General features: G+C 36.2%; 1 protein-coding gene across 5 annotated transcripts; it reads right to left on the bottom strand.

Annotated features, from left to right (window-relative positions):
- Nucleotides 1-74: 74 nt before the first annotated feature.
- znf384b (zinc finger protein 384 b) lies at nucleotides 75-16,495 on the bottom strand. Of its 5 annotated transcripts, XM_008431362.2 has the most exons (11): nucleotides 16,165-16,492; nucleotides 12,772-12,839; nucleotides 11,412-11,640; nucleotides 10,908-11,021; nucleotides 9,569-9,726; nucleotides 9,391-9,485; nucleotides 8,560-8,784; nucleotides 2,726-2,893; nucleotides 2,552-2,630; nucleotides 1,441-1,599; nucleotides 75-1,296 (listed from the first exon to the last, which is right to left on the bottom strand). In XM_008431362.2, the coding sequence occupies exons 2-11, from the start codon at nucleotides 12,835-12,837 to the stop codon at nucleotides 913-915; spliced, it is 1,677 nt and encodes a 558-aa protein (XP_008429584.1). In that variant the 5' UTR covers nucleotides 12,838-12,839; nucleotides 16,165-16,492; the 3' UTR covers nucleotides 75-912. The 5 variants fall into 5 exon arrangements, with proteins under 5 accessions (XP_008429584.1, XP_008429583.1, XP_008429582.1 ...); XM_008431361.2 differs by having other exon boundaries at nucleotides 75-1,599; nucleotides 11,412-11,613; nucleotides 16,165-16,495; XM_008431360.2 differs by having other exon boundaries at nucleotides 75-1,599; nucleotides 16,165-16,495.
- Nucleotides 16,496-18,696: the final 2,201 nt, after the last annotated feature.

Raw genomic sequence — 18,696 nt, forward strand, 5'->3', positions numbered from 1 at the left:
TACATTCAGTCCTGTAAACCTTTGACACCCAAGCAAATGACTCCACAACTCAAATAAAAGAGGGAAAAAAATCAAACATTTTATAATCTTTATTGTATTTTAAGCATTAAGAAGAGCTGCACAAACTTTAAGTGAGTTAATGTTTCTTTAAAGAAGTATTATAAACATTGTTATGGTGGAAGTATTATAGCAAGAGGACATTTGTATAACATTACCTTATGGACAAACACACAAAGTACTACACTTGATCACATGACAGCTGAAGTATATTATTTCTTCAAAGGTCATGTGAAACTGCAAATAAATTCATCTTTTAATTCCTTAGATATTCAATCATACTTAATAAAGTGGTAGTATATAACTTTATATACTTGATTGCTTTTTTTCCTGTGAAGGAAGTAACCTTTAAGATCCCTTTTAAGGTTTAAAAGATCAAAAGCATGTACGCTACACAAACAGCAGAGGCAATAACACTGATCTAAAGACTGAAAGTCTGTATGAAAGTATAAAAATTTACCTTCACCGTTAACTGCCTGCTCCATCATTGCTATGGTCAAATCTGCATTTGCTCGGAAGATCATTTGGTGGTAACAATAAAAAGAAACAAGTTCAGATCCCATCGTAAAGCCATCACTGTGATGGATTGAAACATACTTAGTCTTTACATGCAGTTTACACTCCGACAGAACAACTAAGCAGAAAGAGAGAGGAAGAAAAAAAATGGCAAAAAAAAAAAAAAATTTAAAAAAGAAAAGTCTTCAGTATAACATGTCAGCGTATGCTTTGTCTTGTCTGCCTCAAATCATCGGTCAGGCACGGTCACTTGTTCCAGAGTTTCTATTTTATCCTAGTATTGCTTTAATCCTTTTAGTCTCCATCTCCTATTTTCCTCGGTTTCATCTCCCTTCGCCTCTAGGAGTTGAGGTGCTCCACTTGGATGGTGGACGCCGACACAGTGAGACAGAGGTCTTTGTGGGAAGTGATGTCAGACACGCTGACTGGTTTGTACTGGATGTCGCCGGCAGATACCGTCTTGTACTGATGCAGGTCAAACGGACAAGGCATGGTTTCTGTCTGGGGGTAGCTGTTCTGGCTTTGCTGGCCGCCGCCCGCCGCTCCGCCACCCGCGCCTCCGGGTCGGCGCGAACCTCCATCCGTGCTCTCCACCCGGCCCTGAGCTCTAGCCTGGCCCTGGGCCTGGCTTTGGCTCTGTTGCGCCGCCTGCGCTGCAGAGACTACAGAAGCAGTCAACTGGTCTGGGTTGTGTTTCTCCATGTGTTTCACCAGATACGTCTCCTGAGATGAAGGGAGGATAGGCAAAGGGGAAACAGTGGACACATGACTACACGGTGTAAAGTAGCTGCCAGGCGTCTGATGCCAGTGCGGCGTTTCATAGTGTTTCATGTAGAAATGCTCTTCAGAAATGGACATTTGTCTTACTGAGGTATAAGAGCGGTTGCAGAGACCACACGAGTAGATCTTGGCGTGTTTGACAGTGTGTGTGGACATGTGCACCTCCAGGCTGGCTGCATCTATGTATCCTTTATTACAGTTGGGGCACTTGTAGGGCTTGTCTTTGTTGTGCTGGCGGCGGTGGGACTGGGAGGAAATCATTGTTACAAGAAAAACAGCTTGAAAATGTCAGTAAACTTATTCAAATTCAAAGCAAAAACACTTTATTGATCCCAAAGGGAAATTATATGTTGTTGTAACTCATATTAATTCAAATTATTCAGAGAGTTTATATATTTAAGACAGTGGTGTCCAAACGTTTAGGCATGGGGGCCAAAAATACCAAGTTAAAAAGACGACTGGATGACTAAAGTCTTCTTTAGTTTTGGTAGAAAGAGAGGAAAAAAGAGAAAAACGATAAATCACACAAATGGAAATTATTGAGCTCTTTTTAATTTATCACGAGATTAATTGATTCATTGCTTATTGTGACAGGCCTAATTTTCCCTTCTAATTATAATTGCAAAATCCCTTACATTTTTAAATTTTAATGGCCAAATATACAAACTAAATTCACAATATTTTAATGAAATAAGTAAGGCAGTCAAATTTCTGTAGACAAGTAATTAAAATATCACTGTAGATTTAAAATTAAAAAAGGCTCCTGCAGTTTTGTCATATAAAAAATAAATAAATTTAGCAACAAGAACAAGACGTATTTCACTCTTGCTTTATTTTGCTAAGTTTATTAAATGGTTGTGCACAAGGCTGCATTTTAGGAAAAGCCACTGGATGTTTTTGGTCCCTATTATTAATCAACTAAAAGCATAAATGAATGAATATTTTGTGTTGCACCTTACATTTTATGTTTCAATATTTTAATCATCTGTATCTGTTTTAAATGACCTGGCCATCAGTGAAATTTTCATCCCAACATTGTTTTTAAATGAGGATCAGATTCAACTGCCTGATCTGGCAAACAAAACTTGAGCTATTCTAGAACTGTGATCAATAGCCACCCAAAATTACTCTGAGGACTGCAAATGGTGCCCGACCTGCACTTTGGACACCCCTGGTTTAAGAAAAAATTATTTCACACCTGTAAATTTGAGAGTTGAGTGAAGGACTTCTCACAGCCTGGATGGGTGCACTTGTACGGCCGATCGCCGGTGTGGATTCTGAAAATAAAAAAAAAACACAAACACACACACATGTACACAGACTCCTGCAACGCACAGGTAGGTGAGAAACCCGAGACGAGAGCGGGACTTACCTGCTGTGCTGCTGCAGGTGACTGAGCTGTCTGAAGCACTTGTCGCAGTACGAGCAGGAGTAAGGTTTCACTCCGGTGTGGATGCGGATATGCTGAGCCAGGTAGCTGGAGTTGGCGAAGGACTTGGTGCAGTGGGGACACTTGTGGGGTTTTGACTCCGTGTGGTTCCTGATGAGGACAGACAGGAAGGAGAAACACAATTTACAAAGAAATACAACTTTACTGTCTGATATCATCTTTAGTAGTTTATCAGAATTAAAGTCTTTAAAACAATCAGAAAACAAACAATTACTTAATTTAAAAACTGGATGGATGGATGGATGGATGGATGGATGGATGGATGGATGGATGGATGGATGGATGGATGGATGGATGGATGGATGGATGGATGGATGGATGGATGGATGGATGGATGGATGGATGGATGGATGGGTGGGTGGATGGATGGATGGATGGATGGATGGATGGATTTTAAGTTAACCAGCAGTAAACATTAATGTTTACAATCGAACACCTGATGCAGTAACTTAAGTTTTCAGAATAAATTGTTATTTAAACAAAGCAGTGGTAAAACACATTCTGACATTTTCTAACAGTAAATAAAAGCAAAAGTTTTTTGGTGTTCAATTATTCTTACTTCATTCCAGACCTGTCACAGATTTTAGTGTTATGTTATGAGAAACGTGACAAAAGAGGCTCCAAAACCCTGGAGCAGCTGAGAAGGAGAACAAAGTTTCAATCTAACAATAAAATCTCAACTATTTCTGCTTCAATGCAGATGATGCAACAGAGTGGCAAACATGACTCAAAACTGCATCTACACTGGGAATCATATTTTTTTTTAAAGTAATCATTGAAATGTAATAGGACTGGATGTTTTGAATATTTTAGGTAAAATAAAATGTTTATCTGAATCATTATATTCTTGTTCTGCCTTTTGCAGGGTCAAGCTTTTTTGTTGGGGTGCACCAACTTTTCTTGCTGATCACTGATGTTTAAAATGATTAAAAATTTTTTATCAATACCTATTTTCTCGAATAAGTGACGTTGTCAGGTGTTATAAGGTCACAATAAACCTTCAACGTTCCAATTTTACTGAAAAACATTTAACAATTCCCATGAAACAATAACAATTGTTTTAACTGTATGAGGTAGTGCTTGCAAATATAAATAAAAAAACTTTCTACTGCTAAACTAAAAAATCAGATCCTCTAGTCTTCCATTTCTCACATTTTAAAAACGAACAAAACCTGCACAACAGGTTGGACTGCATGTTTATGTCTGAGCTTCTTACCAACATTTAAAGTGAACGACAATGTTTTGCTGATACAAAAAATCACAAAGTTTGAGGTCAGTTAAGGACAAACTAACAAAACAACCAACGGACCAACACCAACGCATAGTTCTCATGTAGGGTCACACACTTCCATGAACTTTGTAACTGACAGCCCTCTTGGCAGGCCGTTGCTAAGGAGTTGCTATGACAACAGCTTAGAACTAGCTCTCTCCTTGTTCCCATCTAACTTATGAACAGTTAGATGGCTGTAAATGTATAAGCACATTACAGCTATTACTCGATTACAATTTGTGATTATTCTACCAACTTCTATGTAACACTAAGATAAATATCAGTGATATATACCGTGGTACTTACTGTCAAACTATCAAATTTAGCTTAGATAATGTAGCTTTTATCTGGAAGCTAACATGGACATGTAGCTTACAAGTACGTTACAACATGTACTTACTCTGCCAGTCACCAGAGCTGTATTATTATTCACACTTAGTGTTTGCACGTCCTTTATAATCCTTTTAAACACTGATTGTATTCGGTCATAGATTTTAGGCCATAAAGCTCATCAGGGTTGTCCAAACTTTTTGTCACATGGGCCAAAATCATTGAGTCCAAAGGACTGGAAGGCCAAAATAAAAATGTTTCTACCCACTCAACAATAAACTAAACATGCAATACCTAAACTAAACAAATAAATAAGTCCGATTTGTTGCTGAAAAAGGATGTGTAAATTATTCTAGATCCAAAACTTAAAAAGGCTTCTAAGGATTTGCCTTATTGACAATAATTTAGCTAATTTTTTACGTATCAATTGGAAAACAAATAAAACAAAATCAGGATGTCGGTCACTCTCTCTTTGAAAATGCTTGCAGTATTTAGCCAAGTTTATTAAATTAATGAAAAGTAGATTTGGGTACAGCAAAGTTTACTTTTGAGTAAAAGTCTCTGGTTCTTGATGAGATAAGGAAAATAATGATTATTTAAAGATGAATCCTTTGTGTTATAGGGAATATTTCTATTGTAAGAAGATTTTACTTGTTTGTGGTAATTTTGACCTAATTGAAGATAGAAAGTGATACCTGTACTGAGAGTCCAAATTTTTATCTTTCTTGAGGTGAAGTCAGCGGCCACATACAATCAGCCCAGGGGCCGCAAATGGCCCCTGGGCCGCACTTTGGACACCCCTGTAGTTAACTAGATTATATATGGCAGCTTGTCCACATTAGCTTACATATTTTCTTCTCCGTCTCAGAGAAGTAAAGGCAAAATTGCAGCAGCTTTGAGGTTACCTAAATGTAAATAAAATCAGCAGATAAGATTGGTTTCACATGTAAGTATCAACCAATCACCCAAAATTAAAGAATTGATCGGTGCACCCCTAATTTTCTGAGAAGGTTTTACAAACAGATCAGCTCAGATCAACAAGCATTCACAGATGACTTGACAAAGAGACTTGAAGTTGGCCAAAATACACAGACAGAATGAAGCAAAGCTTTGCAGCAAAACAACTTGGAAGCACTTATCTAATTTAACAAGAACAGAATGAAAAGAAATAAAACATAAAACAGAGCGTAAGATAGACGGCTGAGAAAACTAATGAGTGAGTCAGTCAGTGATGCTGATTCACATGCATTTGTGAACGTGTGCAGAGGAAATGGCAGGACATGCGGAGAGACAAACAAAAACACACTAAAGCAAACAAAGACACAGGGAAGCAAAACGTGTTTGCAAACAAAGAAAGGAAGGAAAGAAAACAAGAAGGACAATATTACAAGTGAATTAATACAACACTACAACCCCCGTACATTTGGATCGTCCTTTCTGATTACAGTATAAATTATGTAAAATCTTATTAGAGGGCAGAGCTGCGACCAGAAAGGTCTAATCTGAAATCTGATTTCCTGAAAAGGTCACTGGAAGAATGCAATATGAATCTGAACTTCATTGTCCCTCTGAGGAAGAGGAGGACAGCAGCGTGGGCTGCAGGACGAACGCTGCAGGACAGGTTAACAGGACAGGGACAGAGACGAGGACAAACCTGTTGCTACCCTTCCAGCTTGTTTCAACAACGCTTCATTTCCCTGAAGAAATGACTTAAATACAAGTAATTCTTTATTATATATATGAAAGCTTTAATATTTGATAAAATAACCATGAAAAAATGAGAGGGAGTTTTAAGTCACTCCTTGAAAAAGAAAAATTTGTGAAATAATTTTATTGTCATCAGTAAGGGTCAAACATAATTACAATATTTTATTTCTGAGACTAAAAACTGAAACCAAAATTCAGTTTGACCCTCACTGGTAACAATAAAATTATGTTACAAATTTTGCTCTGTAAAGCAGATTTTATTGGCAAGCAGTGACAATATCACAATAGCATGGACAGATGTGTTGGTACTTGCTATTAATCCTTACATTTTAGTCATTGATGGCTTATAGAGATTTAGGAAGCTTATTTAAAGGAACAAACTCAGATTAAGATTACACACGTATGTTGATTAAATTAAAATGCCATCAAGGAGCTAATTCATTCCAGTAATATAATTCAAAATGTGGTCATTATCCACAGATGTTGATATATTTCAAGCATTTATTCTTGTTTATTTTGATGATTTTTTGCAGCTTACAGCAAATGGAAATCCAAACCTCAGTTTCAAGAAAATCTGAAGACTGATAAATATTATTTTTTAATAGCGAAACGTTGTGTTATGGTCACAACAATACTGGTCATGACTGCCGACCTGACAATCACCATGGTGATGTCAGCATGACGCTCATGGCAGCCATCTTGTTTGACCAGCATGTTTTACAGCTTTTATTTATTTGGATGTTTTATGAGAACACTATGGAAAATATTCAATTTAAATTAGGAATGTGATATACTTTTAATACTTTATTTTTTAATACATCAACGTCAAATTATTTAGCAGCAGGACTTTGAAACGACTGACGGAGTCAGTTTCAAAGAAAGAACCACATTACACCAGATCTTGGTAACTCTATAAAAGCTTTTTTCTCATTAAAACTACATTTTTCTCTTAATTTTAAGACATACTCATGGTAAAATTGAGTCTTTGTTCTCCTAATATTGTGGCTATTCTCATATAATTAAACCAAACCTATTGTAGCCTCACACTATAAATCACAGAAGGGATTTTTGAAATAAAAGCCACTTTCTCAAAAACATTTCTCTTTATCTTATAAACTGTAGCAAAAAGAAATAAAATAGATTAAAATTGGAAATGGGATCAGGTATGAAAAAAAAAACTGATTTTATTTGTAAGCAATATCACTCAGAACTAATTATTCTATTCTATTCTATTTTGGTTTTTTGAGTAACTTAATTAGATTTGCTATTAAATGTTAAAATAAACACAAAATAACCTCAATGAATGGTACTGTCTGAATACAGATAACATACGAGTTTGACATTTTGAATTGAATAACTGAAATGAATTAACTTTAATTTAATTAATATTAAAATTAAAGCTAACAACACCATCTCCAAGCAGTTCAATGTTCCTTTAACCTCAGTGACACATAAGATTAAAAGGCCTGGTTTAAAAGCCTGAAGGAAAGTGTGGATCATAAAAAAAGCCAAAAGACCCCAAAAGTTAAGCAAAGGTCGAGGTTAATAATTTTCTGATCTCTCCATCCATTGGTTTAGTTTTGGGGCTGCATTTCTGCATCATATCTGTGCACAAGATTACTGAGGCGTCTTAGAGAAAAACATGAGCCACAGGTCAAAGCTGCTCCAACAGGATTACAACCTAAAATATAAAGTTAACAGCACTCGCAAAAAGGCAGAGGACCAAAAAAAAATAAATAAATAAATAAAACCTCAGTATTCTTAAATAAACCTCAATGAGCCCAGATATATTTCCTGCTGAGTACTAGGGCTGAGCATTTATCAAATCGTTTATCATTTACTGTAAAAAATATTACTGTCACTATAAGAATTGATTTATTGGTTTTGTGATAAATTTCAATTAATGTTAAAAAACCGTTCCCCACTATTTTTATCCATGAGAATAAAAAATGTGAATAAATGAAGCTTAGTGATATAAATCACGCTTCTTTAAGAAAATAATGATTTTCAAGAGCACAATTTGTATGCAGTTTTCCTAAAAAAGAGGTAATGTAGTTTTTAATCAATGTTTTATTATTATTGCAATAGTACTACAAAATATTGTGATAAAATATTTATCACCCCTATTGAATATCTACAGTAAGACCTGAAAACTATAGGCTGGACAGTTTGCTCAGGAGGAAAAGGCAAAACTACCTATTTGCAGATGCAGTGATCACTTGTTCATGTGTTTGATTTGGGGTACCATCTTTTTTGTCCATGCAATTTTGATTTGTTTTAATACAAGACAGGGTTAAATTGAATAAATAGTGAATTTGGAGTAAAAGAAAACAAGGTTTTAAGCTGCTTCAGGTGTGTTTTTGGGTTGCTAAGGAAGGGAAGCAACAAATGTTTCTCCGTCTGAGGTGCAGGGGAGAGGATAAGGGAGGGAAGGTGGGGTCTGCAGTACCGTGAGTGCTGCTGTAAGTGACTGAGCTGCCTGAAAGATTTCTGGCAGTAGGAGCAGGTGTAAGGCTTGGCCCCGCTGTGGATGCGGATGTGCTGGGCCAGGTAGCTCGAGTTGGCGAACGACTTGGCGCAGTGAGGACACTTGTGAGGTTTGGCCTCTGTGTGCGACTTGGAGTGGATCTGCATGTCAGACTTACTGAAGAAGGTCGCCGCACACATCCGGCACCTACAGGCGGAGAGACACAGAAATGGGAGGCCGGGATGGAGAAAGGAGAACCAGAAGGAGGGAAACAAAACCAGAGGAGGAGGAAATTTCACGAAAGATGGGATGAGGGGGTAAGGTGGGGTGATCAGGACAGGAGGAGGAAAATGGAGCAATGAGTCAGATAATTAAGTTATGGGAGAAAATAAATTATTAAAAGAAAACTCAATCAGGACAAAAGTGGGTTAACAAATGTTACACACACCCGGACAACACAGAAAGACATTAAAAGGGGAAATTTAGTAAAAACAGAAAAAGAAAGGTCTACAGATATAAAACAAAGGAACAGAGTGCTATATCCAAACAAACAGAAGAAGCAAGGCTAATGTGCAGCATGTGGAGAAGCAGAGAGGAACTGCAGAGCAGTGATGTGTTTGTCTTTTCAAATGCATCATCAAGCATCTGCTACAAAGACTCACTTCCTGCCAGAACATGCAGAAAAGAATGTTTAGAAGAGCTACTATGCGTGTTTGTGTCTGTGTCAGCAGCACCTAGTTCGTCTATAAGAGCTGAACATCTATGCAGCCAGAGCGAGGACGCACAGCAGACGCTTTTTAATCAAAACTGTACCTGTATGTCTTTGTGGAGTCTTTATGTCCATGTTCTTCGTCCTCATGGGACATCTCGTAAGGATCTCCAGGATGATGATGCTGCAAAGATGACACCTTTCCAAAACAACAAGAACAAAGGATTTGGACAGGTCTCTTCAGCTAAAAAGTCAAATTTTCCTCTCTAGTTATTGTCTTACATGACCGCCAGGTGTCAGGTGTGTCAGTATTAACGTGTCGTGTCCTGGTCCACCCAGAGTGGTAACTCTGGACAGAGTCGTCACCTTTTTCTTTCTCCCTCGTTTGGAGGGAGACGGCATCACGACTACGTGGGACGTCCCGTCTCCTTCTTTCTTGTCTACAACAGAAAGGTATAACATTCTTAAAAAAAAAAGAACAGCATCTTTTTAAACTCAAACCTGCTGCTTCATGTCCTAAAATTGTGCAGTTTTGGAAATATGTGCACAAAACTGTGAAGATGATTCTGGGATATAATATCCCTATGAGTAGGAGCACAGTACTGTGTCCTTGTAATTTTAACAATACCAAAGTAAGCGCAAAGAATAGGGACCTGATTAAGATAATGTTAATAGCTAGTAAGAAACCTTTTACGAGGAAATGGGAAAAGGCCACAGCAAACACAAATGGAAGAAAAGTGGACGAAATGGACAATATTCAAGACAAAAGACAGCGACAAAAAATAGTGAAAGAACTGGACAAACTACATGGGACAAACGTCTAATAGATAAATAGCTGCCAAGCAGAAGTTTCATGTTATATAATGTTTAATATGAATTGTTCATGTACGTTTTAAATGTAAACAAATGTGGAAAATGCTAAATGATAAAAAAAAAAAAACCTGGTGCTTCAGTTTACTCTCATCCACTTTCAAAAAGTTTAATGTTTTTCTTTCTGAAGGTACGGTAACTAGAAATAAAACAAAGTTTCTATCTTTATTCAACAGTCACACTATCAAGTATTTTCCTTGCATTACTTTGGAGTAAATAGCTTCAAGTATCTCAAGCTGATTTTTTAGGTTTTGCCAACTCAGTCTCATTTTATACGACAACAGTGCATCACTGTTACAGAATTTACATAAACAAATGTTGCAGAACTGACCCGACGACACAGCTGCTAATCTCATGCTATGCAATGCAGACTCTCTGTCTTCACTGAGGAAGACTCCAAATTCTTGAAATAGCTACAAATTAAATTAAACCTATTTGATTTATTTGGTTATGGCTAAAAAACAAACTGAAAATGCAAATATGCGTGGTAAAATAATTTCACAAACAATTTCTACAAAGTTTGTATTTAAGTATAATAAATGTAACTTAGTAGGAGGGAAAATAATGTTGTGTCATGAAAATTATTTCTGCCCTTTGTTGTTTTATTAGCAAACAAAGCCAGAAAATAAAATCGGAAATTGTATCTGGTATGAAAAAAAATCTGAGATTTAATTTTTATGCCATATCTCCCAGTCCTAGACTGAGTGTACATTGCATCAGATTTTCATCCTAGATGTTTTTGTATGTTTACCTGAAGAAGGAAGAGCTGAAACTATCATGGTGGTCGCTGGATGACCAGAGACAAATGACTGAGAGGACGTGGGAGAGACCAGCGTTCCCTGAGGTGTTGTGATCACCAGACCAGCTGCACGCAGAGAAACAAAGGCAGAAAGTATTACAAGCTGATATAAACACATCATCAATACATATTTAATATCTTCTGCTGAGCCTGGAACTGCTTAAACAGCGTTATTTAAAAAAAGGAGCCTGCAAAAGCCAAAGAGCTGCTGAATCATTTCTGAGAAGCGCCCTGTGGCTGTGGAATAAAAAGAGACACACAGATGTTCATTTTACCCTCAAGCCGACCTGTCGGCAACATTTGTTCTCATCAAACTAAATCATTTAATGCGCTGCTGCTACGAGCCGCTACATTCGGAAACCATCTTCTGCGTCGTCAGATATTACGGCCACGGCTCCAGCTGTTGAAACAGGAAGAGTTGGCCCTGAAGGCTGCTCTGGGCAGAAACAGGCGTACCTGCTGTCATGATGCCTGTCGAGGGGACGGGCAGCACTGTGATGTTCTGGGTGCTGTGAGGTGGGTGGAGGTGCGCCGCACCGCCAGCCTGCCCGCCGCCATCTGCCTTGGCTCCAGGAGTTGGGATGGTTAGAAGAGTGGTCTGGTAGTGCGAGGCCGATGACGGAGAGAAGGAGGCGCTCTTCTCCTGGTGCTCCTTCACCTTGTTCAGAAACATGCTATTCTCAAGCTGGCAGAGGTCAGGGGAGGAGAGGGATGTCATCAGGCAAAGCTGAAGTATGTGACTTTATAAAAATTATGTTTTTTATAAAACTGTCACCATGTGATGACAGGATGTAATGAGACAGATAATATGTGAAAAGATCAGTCTCCTTCACCTACTTCATGAACTACCACGAAGAAATACACCACTCCCAGTCAAAAACAACCAATCAGAGGCAGAAGGCGGGTCTTAGCGCTGTCAATCAACCTCATTTACACACTGCTAAATGTGCTAATGAATTAAATGAATGAGGCGCCACCCTCTTACCACGTTCAGGTGGTTTTACACCAAAACAGAGTAAAAATTTTCAAATTAATTAACGACACAAATATTAACAGATATGAATCCAGATCTGATTATATCAAAATGGGAAATTGTAATTGTAAAAATAGTACATTACTTAAAGAGAATAGCAAGAAATAAAAAAGATGAAACTGTTTAATTGCATTTTGCAGGACAGCTTCTGGAAAAAGAATAAAATAAAAAAATCTATTAAATGTGCTGTTGTACAATAATCAAACATGAGGAAAGACCGAGAAATAAATTAGTATTTCCCATGAAAACATGGTACACACTCTTGTATAAAAGATTTAAAAAAGACGTGATTATTATAAAAATAAAGATCTTTTTATTGTCCATGATGAGTCCACCAAGGTTACACTTTACAGATGAACATTTTAAGAATAATGCACTGACCTGACAAAATCAACCAATCGGAGCCAGGAGGTGGGTCTTAGCGCTGTCAGTCATCCTTGTGTATATGCTGCTAAATGTGCTAATGGTGGAGAACCAACTTAGCATTAACCTTAGCATTCCCTACTGACTCTGCTAGCTGCAGCGTAGCAGAGAACAAGATGGGGAGCAAAGGGAAGCACGAGCAGCGTCACATGGAGGGTAATTGACAGCGCTAAGACCCTATTTCTGATTGGTTGATTCTATCTAGCACTGGTAGAAGGTAGAGGAGCTCAATTTTTTCACAGATTATCCGTCTCATAACATTCGATCAGTTTCAACAAATATGTAAAAAAATATATTTCTTATTGAAGTTACATACTGCAGCTTTTAATATTTTATTTTATGTCAATCCTAAATGAATACCTGCGAGGGCACAGTGGGGAGGTGAGACCAGAAATATGAGGAATTAAAATGAGAGTCTTCCATCATCTCTGCGGGAAAAAAACACAAGAAGAAGAAGTATAAGGTTCATAGATCTGCCAAATAAGATAAAGAGACAAAGAAACTCAGCTTGAAATGATCTAAATGTTCCCCTTCTGTCCACATTAAGCAGGCTTACACTGGAGGAAGAGCTGATGATGATGATTAAGATATGCTATGAATGAAAGGATTAAATGGGATTCAATCAGTTCTTTCAGCACCAAGACTGATTCAGTTCACGTCACTCATTTTTACAGCCATATTCAGTCTTTCCTGCTGGCTGTGAAAAGTGTGACCCAATAGGATAAATTTATCATTTGCACAGCAGCATATATAGAAGCTTTTGTGCAATTTGTTGCTGTAATAATGCACACAGTCATAAAAAGGGAAGTAGTCCCTTGCACTTCCTTGTCTTACTTGATTTTGAAACGTTTTGTTGCAAATTTTCAAAGACAGAATCCTACAAAAGATCCTACAAAAAAACTAAAGTAAGGGCAAACTTACAGCATAAGAAAACATTGTATACTTATTAAAAATACTCCAATTGAAAGATATGTGCAAATGAGTATGATAAATTTTTTTTTAATTGTAAAAAAAAAAAAAAGAAAGAAAGAAAAAAAAATTGTGGATGTATATTTTTGCATAAAAACAAACAGACATATCGGAAAAACTTTTTAGAAATGGGCCTCTGTGTTATGTCATATTTATACCAATAAAACTGATCAAATAGAAAGCTCTAGAAATTCAGATGAACATAAAAACCTAAATATAAAAAGTAATGCTTTAGTTTAATCTGTACGAGTACTTTTATAACAAATGTGGGATTTTTTTCTAATTTAACTTTGTAATTAAGTTTTTCTCTAGTTATGCACAGTGATGTTATACAATTTTATTTATGCTGTAATTTTTCTCTTTATGAATGAAAATCTTATCTGAAATCTGCTTTTCAGGTTTACTCTGGTTGTTTTTGACTTATATTAAAATTAATTTGAAGATCTGAAACATTGAAGTGTGACAAGAAAGCAAATACAGAAAAAAAAAACTTAACGGTTCAAATAGTTTCTTAAATAAATGTACATATTATTTTTGATGGAATATGTTTAGGTGGCTGACATAATTGTAATTATGACATTAAATGAGACATTATTAAAGCAACAACTTGAGGTAATTCAACGCTTTTAACACTATAGTAGAAGTTGCCACTTAATGGCAGGAAATTCAAGATGGCAGAGATAAACATTAACTCCAAACCAAGAGGGCAAAAAAAAACAAACAACTAATTTAAATTTGACATATTTTTCCCAGAAGTATTTTTTCTGCACAATGATTCAGAATATTTTCAGAAAGAAAATCCTGCCAATCGAGTTAATAGAAAAGTACAATAATGGGGATTTCGGGGCCCCAGAGAGCTTGGGGTCATTGTTTACTTTGTTGAGTCTAAGGCCAGAGCATCTACAATGGCTCTCAAAAATTAAAATTATATAAAAATAACTAACTCAGCTTTTCAAAAGTAGATATAATAAACGCATATAATAAACATGTGTGCAACATTTTTTTCATGGAATAACTACAGAAAGGCACTAAAAGTTGTGACGGAGTATTAATACCAGGCTAAGGTAATTATCTTTTTTAAATTAAGAGAATATAGTAAAAATATTAGAGAAAAGGTGCAAAATTGGGGCTGTACAGTGGCTCAGTTGGTAGAGCTGTTGCCTTGCAGCAAGAAGGTTCTGGGTTTGATTCCCGGCCTGGGGTCTTTCTGCATGGAGTTTGCATGTTCTCCCTGTGCATGCGTGGGTTTTCTCCGGGTACTCCGGTTTCCTCCCACAATCCAAAAACATGACTGTCAGTTTAATTGGCTTCTCCAAATTGTCCCTAAGTGCGAGTGTGTGTGTGCATGGTTGTTTGTCCTGTGTGTCTCTGTGTTGCCCTGCAACAGACTGGCGACCTGTCCAGGGTGACCCCCGCCTCTCCTCCGGAACATTAGCTGGACATAGGCACCAGTAACCCTCCTGACCCCACCAAGGGACAAAGGTGTAAAGAAAATGGATGGATGGAGGTGCAAAATTACCAGGAACAAATGTTTTTCTTCAAAACAGATCCAGTCATTTGCACAATCACTTTAAATTCCTACTACTGATAATAATTTGATGTTGAAAAAAGATTTTAAAATTCCTTATTTGTAAAACCAATAGAAAAGAATACCTTTACAAGATGCTCAACATTCCTCTTTTTAACACAGTGGTAATACGGGTTTCTCATTTAGGAGTTCTCATAAAAAAATTATTTCATTCTCTTACTGAAACTTTATTCATATATTCAGGCAATATTATGACTTTATTCTAATTATTAAATTATTGTAACAACTTTATTCTTTTATTATTTCAATCTTATTTTTGTATTATCTCTATTCTTTTAGAATGACGACAAAGTCGTCATTTTTTAAAATAACAATATTCTTAAACTGGCCCTAACATTCCGTCACAAAAAGTATCAATAATATTTTTACGTCTATTTATGTTTTATTTTTTTACATAATTTTCCACAAATGTCAACATCCCCTGGGGGGTCGGGGGGAGTGCATCCATCCTTTTACCAAACCTTAAAATAGAAATAAAACGGTGGTACGGTTTAGTAAACATTACCAGTTGTCTTTTTTTACAAAATGTTTAGCAACATTTGTAGATCTAAAGTGGACATTTGCATTGTTAGGATTGCAGAAATCTCTTAGTAGAAAACTAATGACAAAGAGAAAACGTAAAAAATAAATTATTAGTTACACAGTCACCAGGCTAAATTAATGTAACCTGAAACAAACCACTTCTTGGTAGTCTCTGATATATGACACGGGTGTGTTATTTATGCGTTTATCAATTGCTAAATCGCCATTATTTTTAGTCTTTTGGGGTTTTGAAATAAATGGCTCTGAATAAAATGCTAAATCAGTAGTAACGATGCTTTAATACCAGCTGTAGACAGAAGTGTATGAAGTGAGCTACTATCACTAGCTTGTATAAAGTGCTACATTTTGGGTCCAAATAGTGCTGAAGCTCGGAAGCTTGACTCCATTCGGGCCCAGTAGGTGTTGTGGTTACTCCGGCCCACCGCGCTGATTAACTGTAGCTAGCATACAATGTGTCTGTGTTGCCCTCCTGCCTGATAGAAAAAAAAAAAATAACAAGCAGGAAAAAAAAAAAAAAAAAAAAAAAACCTAAAGGGTAAAAAAAGCGAAAAAAAAACTCGGCCATCCTCACAGACTTCCGGCTGTGGCGGAGAGGCGGCAGCACACATTCAGGGAAAATTACTAACGACGGCAGAGAGAACAGCGACGTTTACCGGTTCAGACGACTCCGACCTCCTGTCCGAAACTCCAAGCAACCCGAACAATCTGGTCCCGAGGTCCAACTTTGTCAAAATTCCTGTAAATCAGTGAAGTTTCCTCCCCCTCCCTGTCTTACTATTTTTTTCTCTTTTTTTTCTCCGCTTAGCTAGCTGCTTCGTCTGAGCTTCACTTCCTCTCGAAAAGGTCGTCAGACAAAAGGAGTGTGTCTGTGTTGATGTCATGTCCGGTATCTGATGGATACTTGATTTAAAAATGCAACATGTTCTTCTTCAGTCGTCTCGATCGCGGGAGTTTTAGTGCGACAAAGGTCCGTTTTGAAGCAAATCAGCTCTTGATTACTTTTATTTTGTTGCATTCAAAGATCAGATTCTGATGTTAAGCTGAACGTGATGCATTCACGTTACCTTGGACGAATCAGAGGTTACTAAAATCGATCCCTACTGTCTTTATTTGGATGAAGTGATTACACTACAAACAGCAGTGGCAAAAAAGGTAGTTATAAAAGATTACACTGTATTAGAATAAATAAAAAAAATGTCCTTGTAAAATAAATTAAAATGATTAATGCTGTGTAATTACATGCCAGTCTAATTTCTGAACACAAGACATTACAACAGTGTATTAGGGCCATTTTAAATGGAAAAAGAGGAGTACATTTCCAACAAAACTTGCAGAAATTTTCTAGAAAAAAACTGTTACATTTCTTGGCTTGAAAAGTTGAAAATTTGCTATAAAAAAATCATAAATTTTGAGATTAATAAATTCATAGTAAAAAGGATTTCTGAGTTTCACAAATCAAAAATTTTTTACTTTTCAATCTTAGAAATTTCCAAGTTTTTCCTAGAAATTTCAATTCAAAATTCCTAAGATTTTCCTCACAATTTTTTGACTTTCGCAGCTCAGAAATGTCATTGCAATTTCGTCTAGAATATTTCTGAAAATAATCTGAGCATTTCTGAGTCTTTCTGGCAAATTTTTAACATTCGGAGCTCAGAAATGTCTGAATGTTTTCTAGAAAATTCCTGAGATTAATCTAGAAATTTCAGAGTTTTTTTGGCAGAAATGTACTTCCTTTTTCTATCTACAATGGCCCTAGAATGCCACTGCAAGATATAATCATATTTAACAATAAAATTGAAACTTATTTTCAGATTTCACCACAGTTGCACATTTATTTGTGTATTTATTCATCAAGTGTATTTTGACCATTTCTGTGTTACTGCTCTTGTTGTCTCTTTGCTAAGTTTCAATTAAGAGAATAAGTTTGAAGCACTGAATGAAGAACAAATATAAGACTAGGAAAAAATTAACCAGACACATCAGCAGTTTATGTTTAAGTCAAACTTCTTGTTCGTACAGAAGCTTTGATGTTTTATTATTTTCTGTCTGCTGCACCTTTTGTGCCATTTTGTAAAGAGGAAACAAGAAAATCACTGTACACCTCCACTGGAAGTACTTTATTCTTCATGAGTTATACACACTACTTACTGTGAGTATTGGTCTAATGAGCTTTATGCTAAATTTGGGAAAGTGTTTTCTTCTGTTATTTATTTGTAATATTTTTTTTTATTTCTAAATAGCAACATTTTCATATAAACAAATATTTTTGTCTTATTAAATCACTCAATATTTGAATAGCCTTTTTTTTTTTTTACCAAATACTTTTTTACTCTTAAGTAATTTTTCAGATGCCTACATTTTTACTTTTACCTTAATAAAAAGTTGAAATAGTGCTACTCTTACCTGAGTACAATTGTTTAGGTACTCTACGCACCTCATCTTAAGTGTATTCTGAGTGACAAACAAGTATCCATGTAGACCTTAACAAGGAAGAATTAAGATTAGATTTAAATATGCATCATTTCCAACTTCCAAAATAAAAGAAATGCAATTTAAAATTACAAACAAATTTTATCCAAGTCTTTCTGAGGTCCAAATGGTTATGTATAAGCATGTATTCTGTGAGGAAGTAACAGGATTTCGAGCATCTGTCTTTGCAGGATCCTTATAAGCTTATCTGGGTTCATGGGGCACAATTAACAAATATAAACATCCAAGAGGTAAAAATTAATGACCATAAAAGTGATCACAGTGTAAATAATGTTCTCTTATTGGCCAAATATTACACAAATCTTGCTTCTTTGAAGCAGTGGAAGAATGAGTTAAATTTGAGAAGTCAAAAATGCTTTTAAGTTCAATAAATCCATCAAACACATTTATTTATAGCACACTTCAGCAACAAGGCAGTTCAAAGTGCTTTTCATCATAAAAACCATAACATTTTATAATCTTCAAAAAGGTTGAACTCTAAAAAAAAGGTACTATATGCTACGTTTAAGATTCATTTTGTTTGTTTTTTTAATGTATGTTTGTTCTTTATAACTTTGTAAGTATGTAGTGTAAACACATAAATGCATACTTTGTGGTACCTTTCTGATGTTGATTGTAATACGCTAATATTAATAAATATAAACTAAAGAGGAAAAAAAGTGACAAAAGAGGTTCTTGTTTCGTTGGAGTTTAGT

Source organism: Poecilia reticulata, chromosome 16 (assembly GCF_904066995.2).
Source record: "Poecilia reticulata chromosome 16, P_reticulata-male-v2, whole genome shotgun sequence".
In the NCBI taxonomy this organism is placed as follows: domain Eukaryota; kingdom Metazoa; phylum Chordata; class Actinopteri; order Cyprinodontiformes; family Poeciliidae; genus Poecilia; species Poecilia reticulata.

Bases quoted from the DNA above. Each gene is read 5' to 3' on its own strand.
- znf384b (XM_008431360.2), bottom strand. From the start codon at position 12,837: ATGATGGAAGACTCTCATTTTAATTCCTCATATTTCTGGTCTCACCTC. The intron at 11,022-11,411 runs GTACGCCTGTTT...CTCTGCGTGCAG, and splicing joins GACAGGCATCATGACAGCAG to CTGGTCTGGTGATCACAACA. The intron at 9,727-10,907 runs GTAAACATACAA...TTTCTGTTGTAG, and splicing joins TTCAGCTCTTCCTTCTTCAG to ACAAGAAAGAAGGAGACGGG.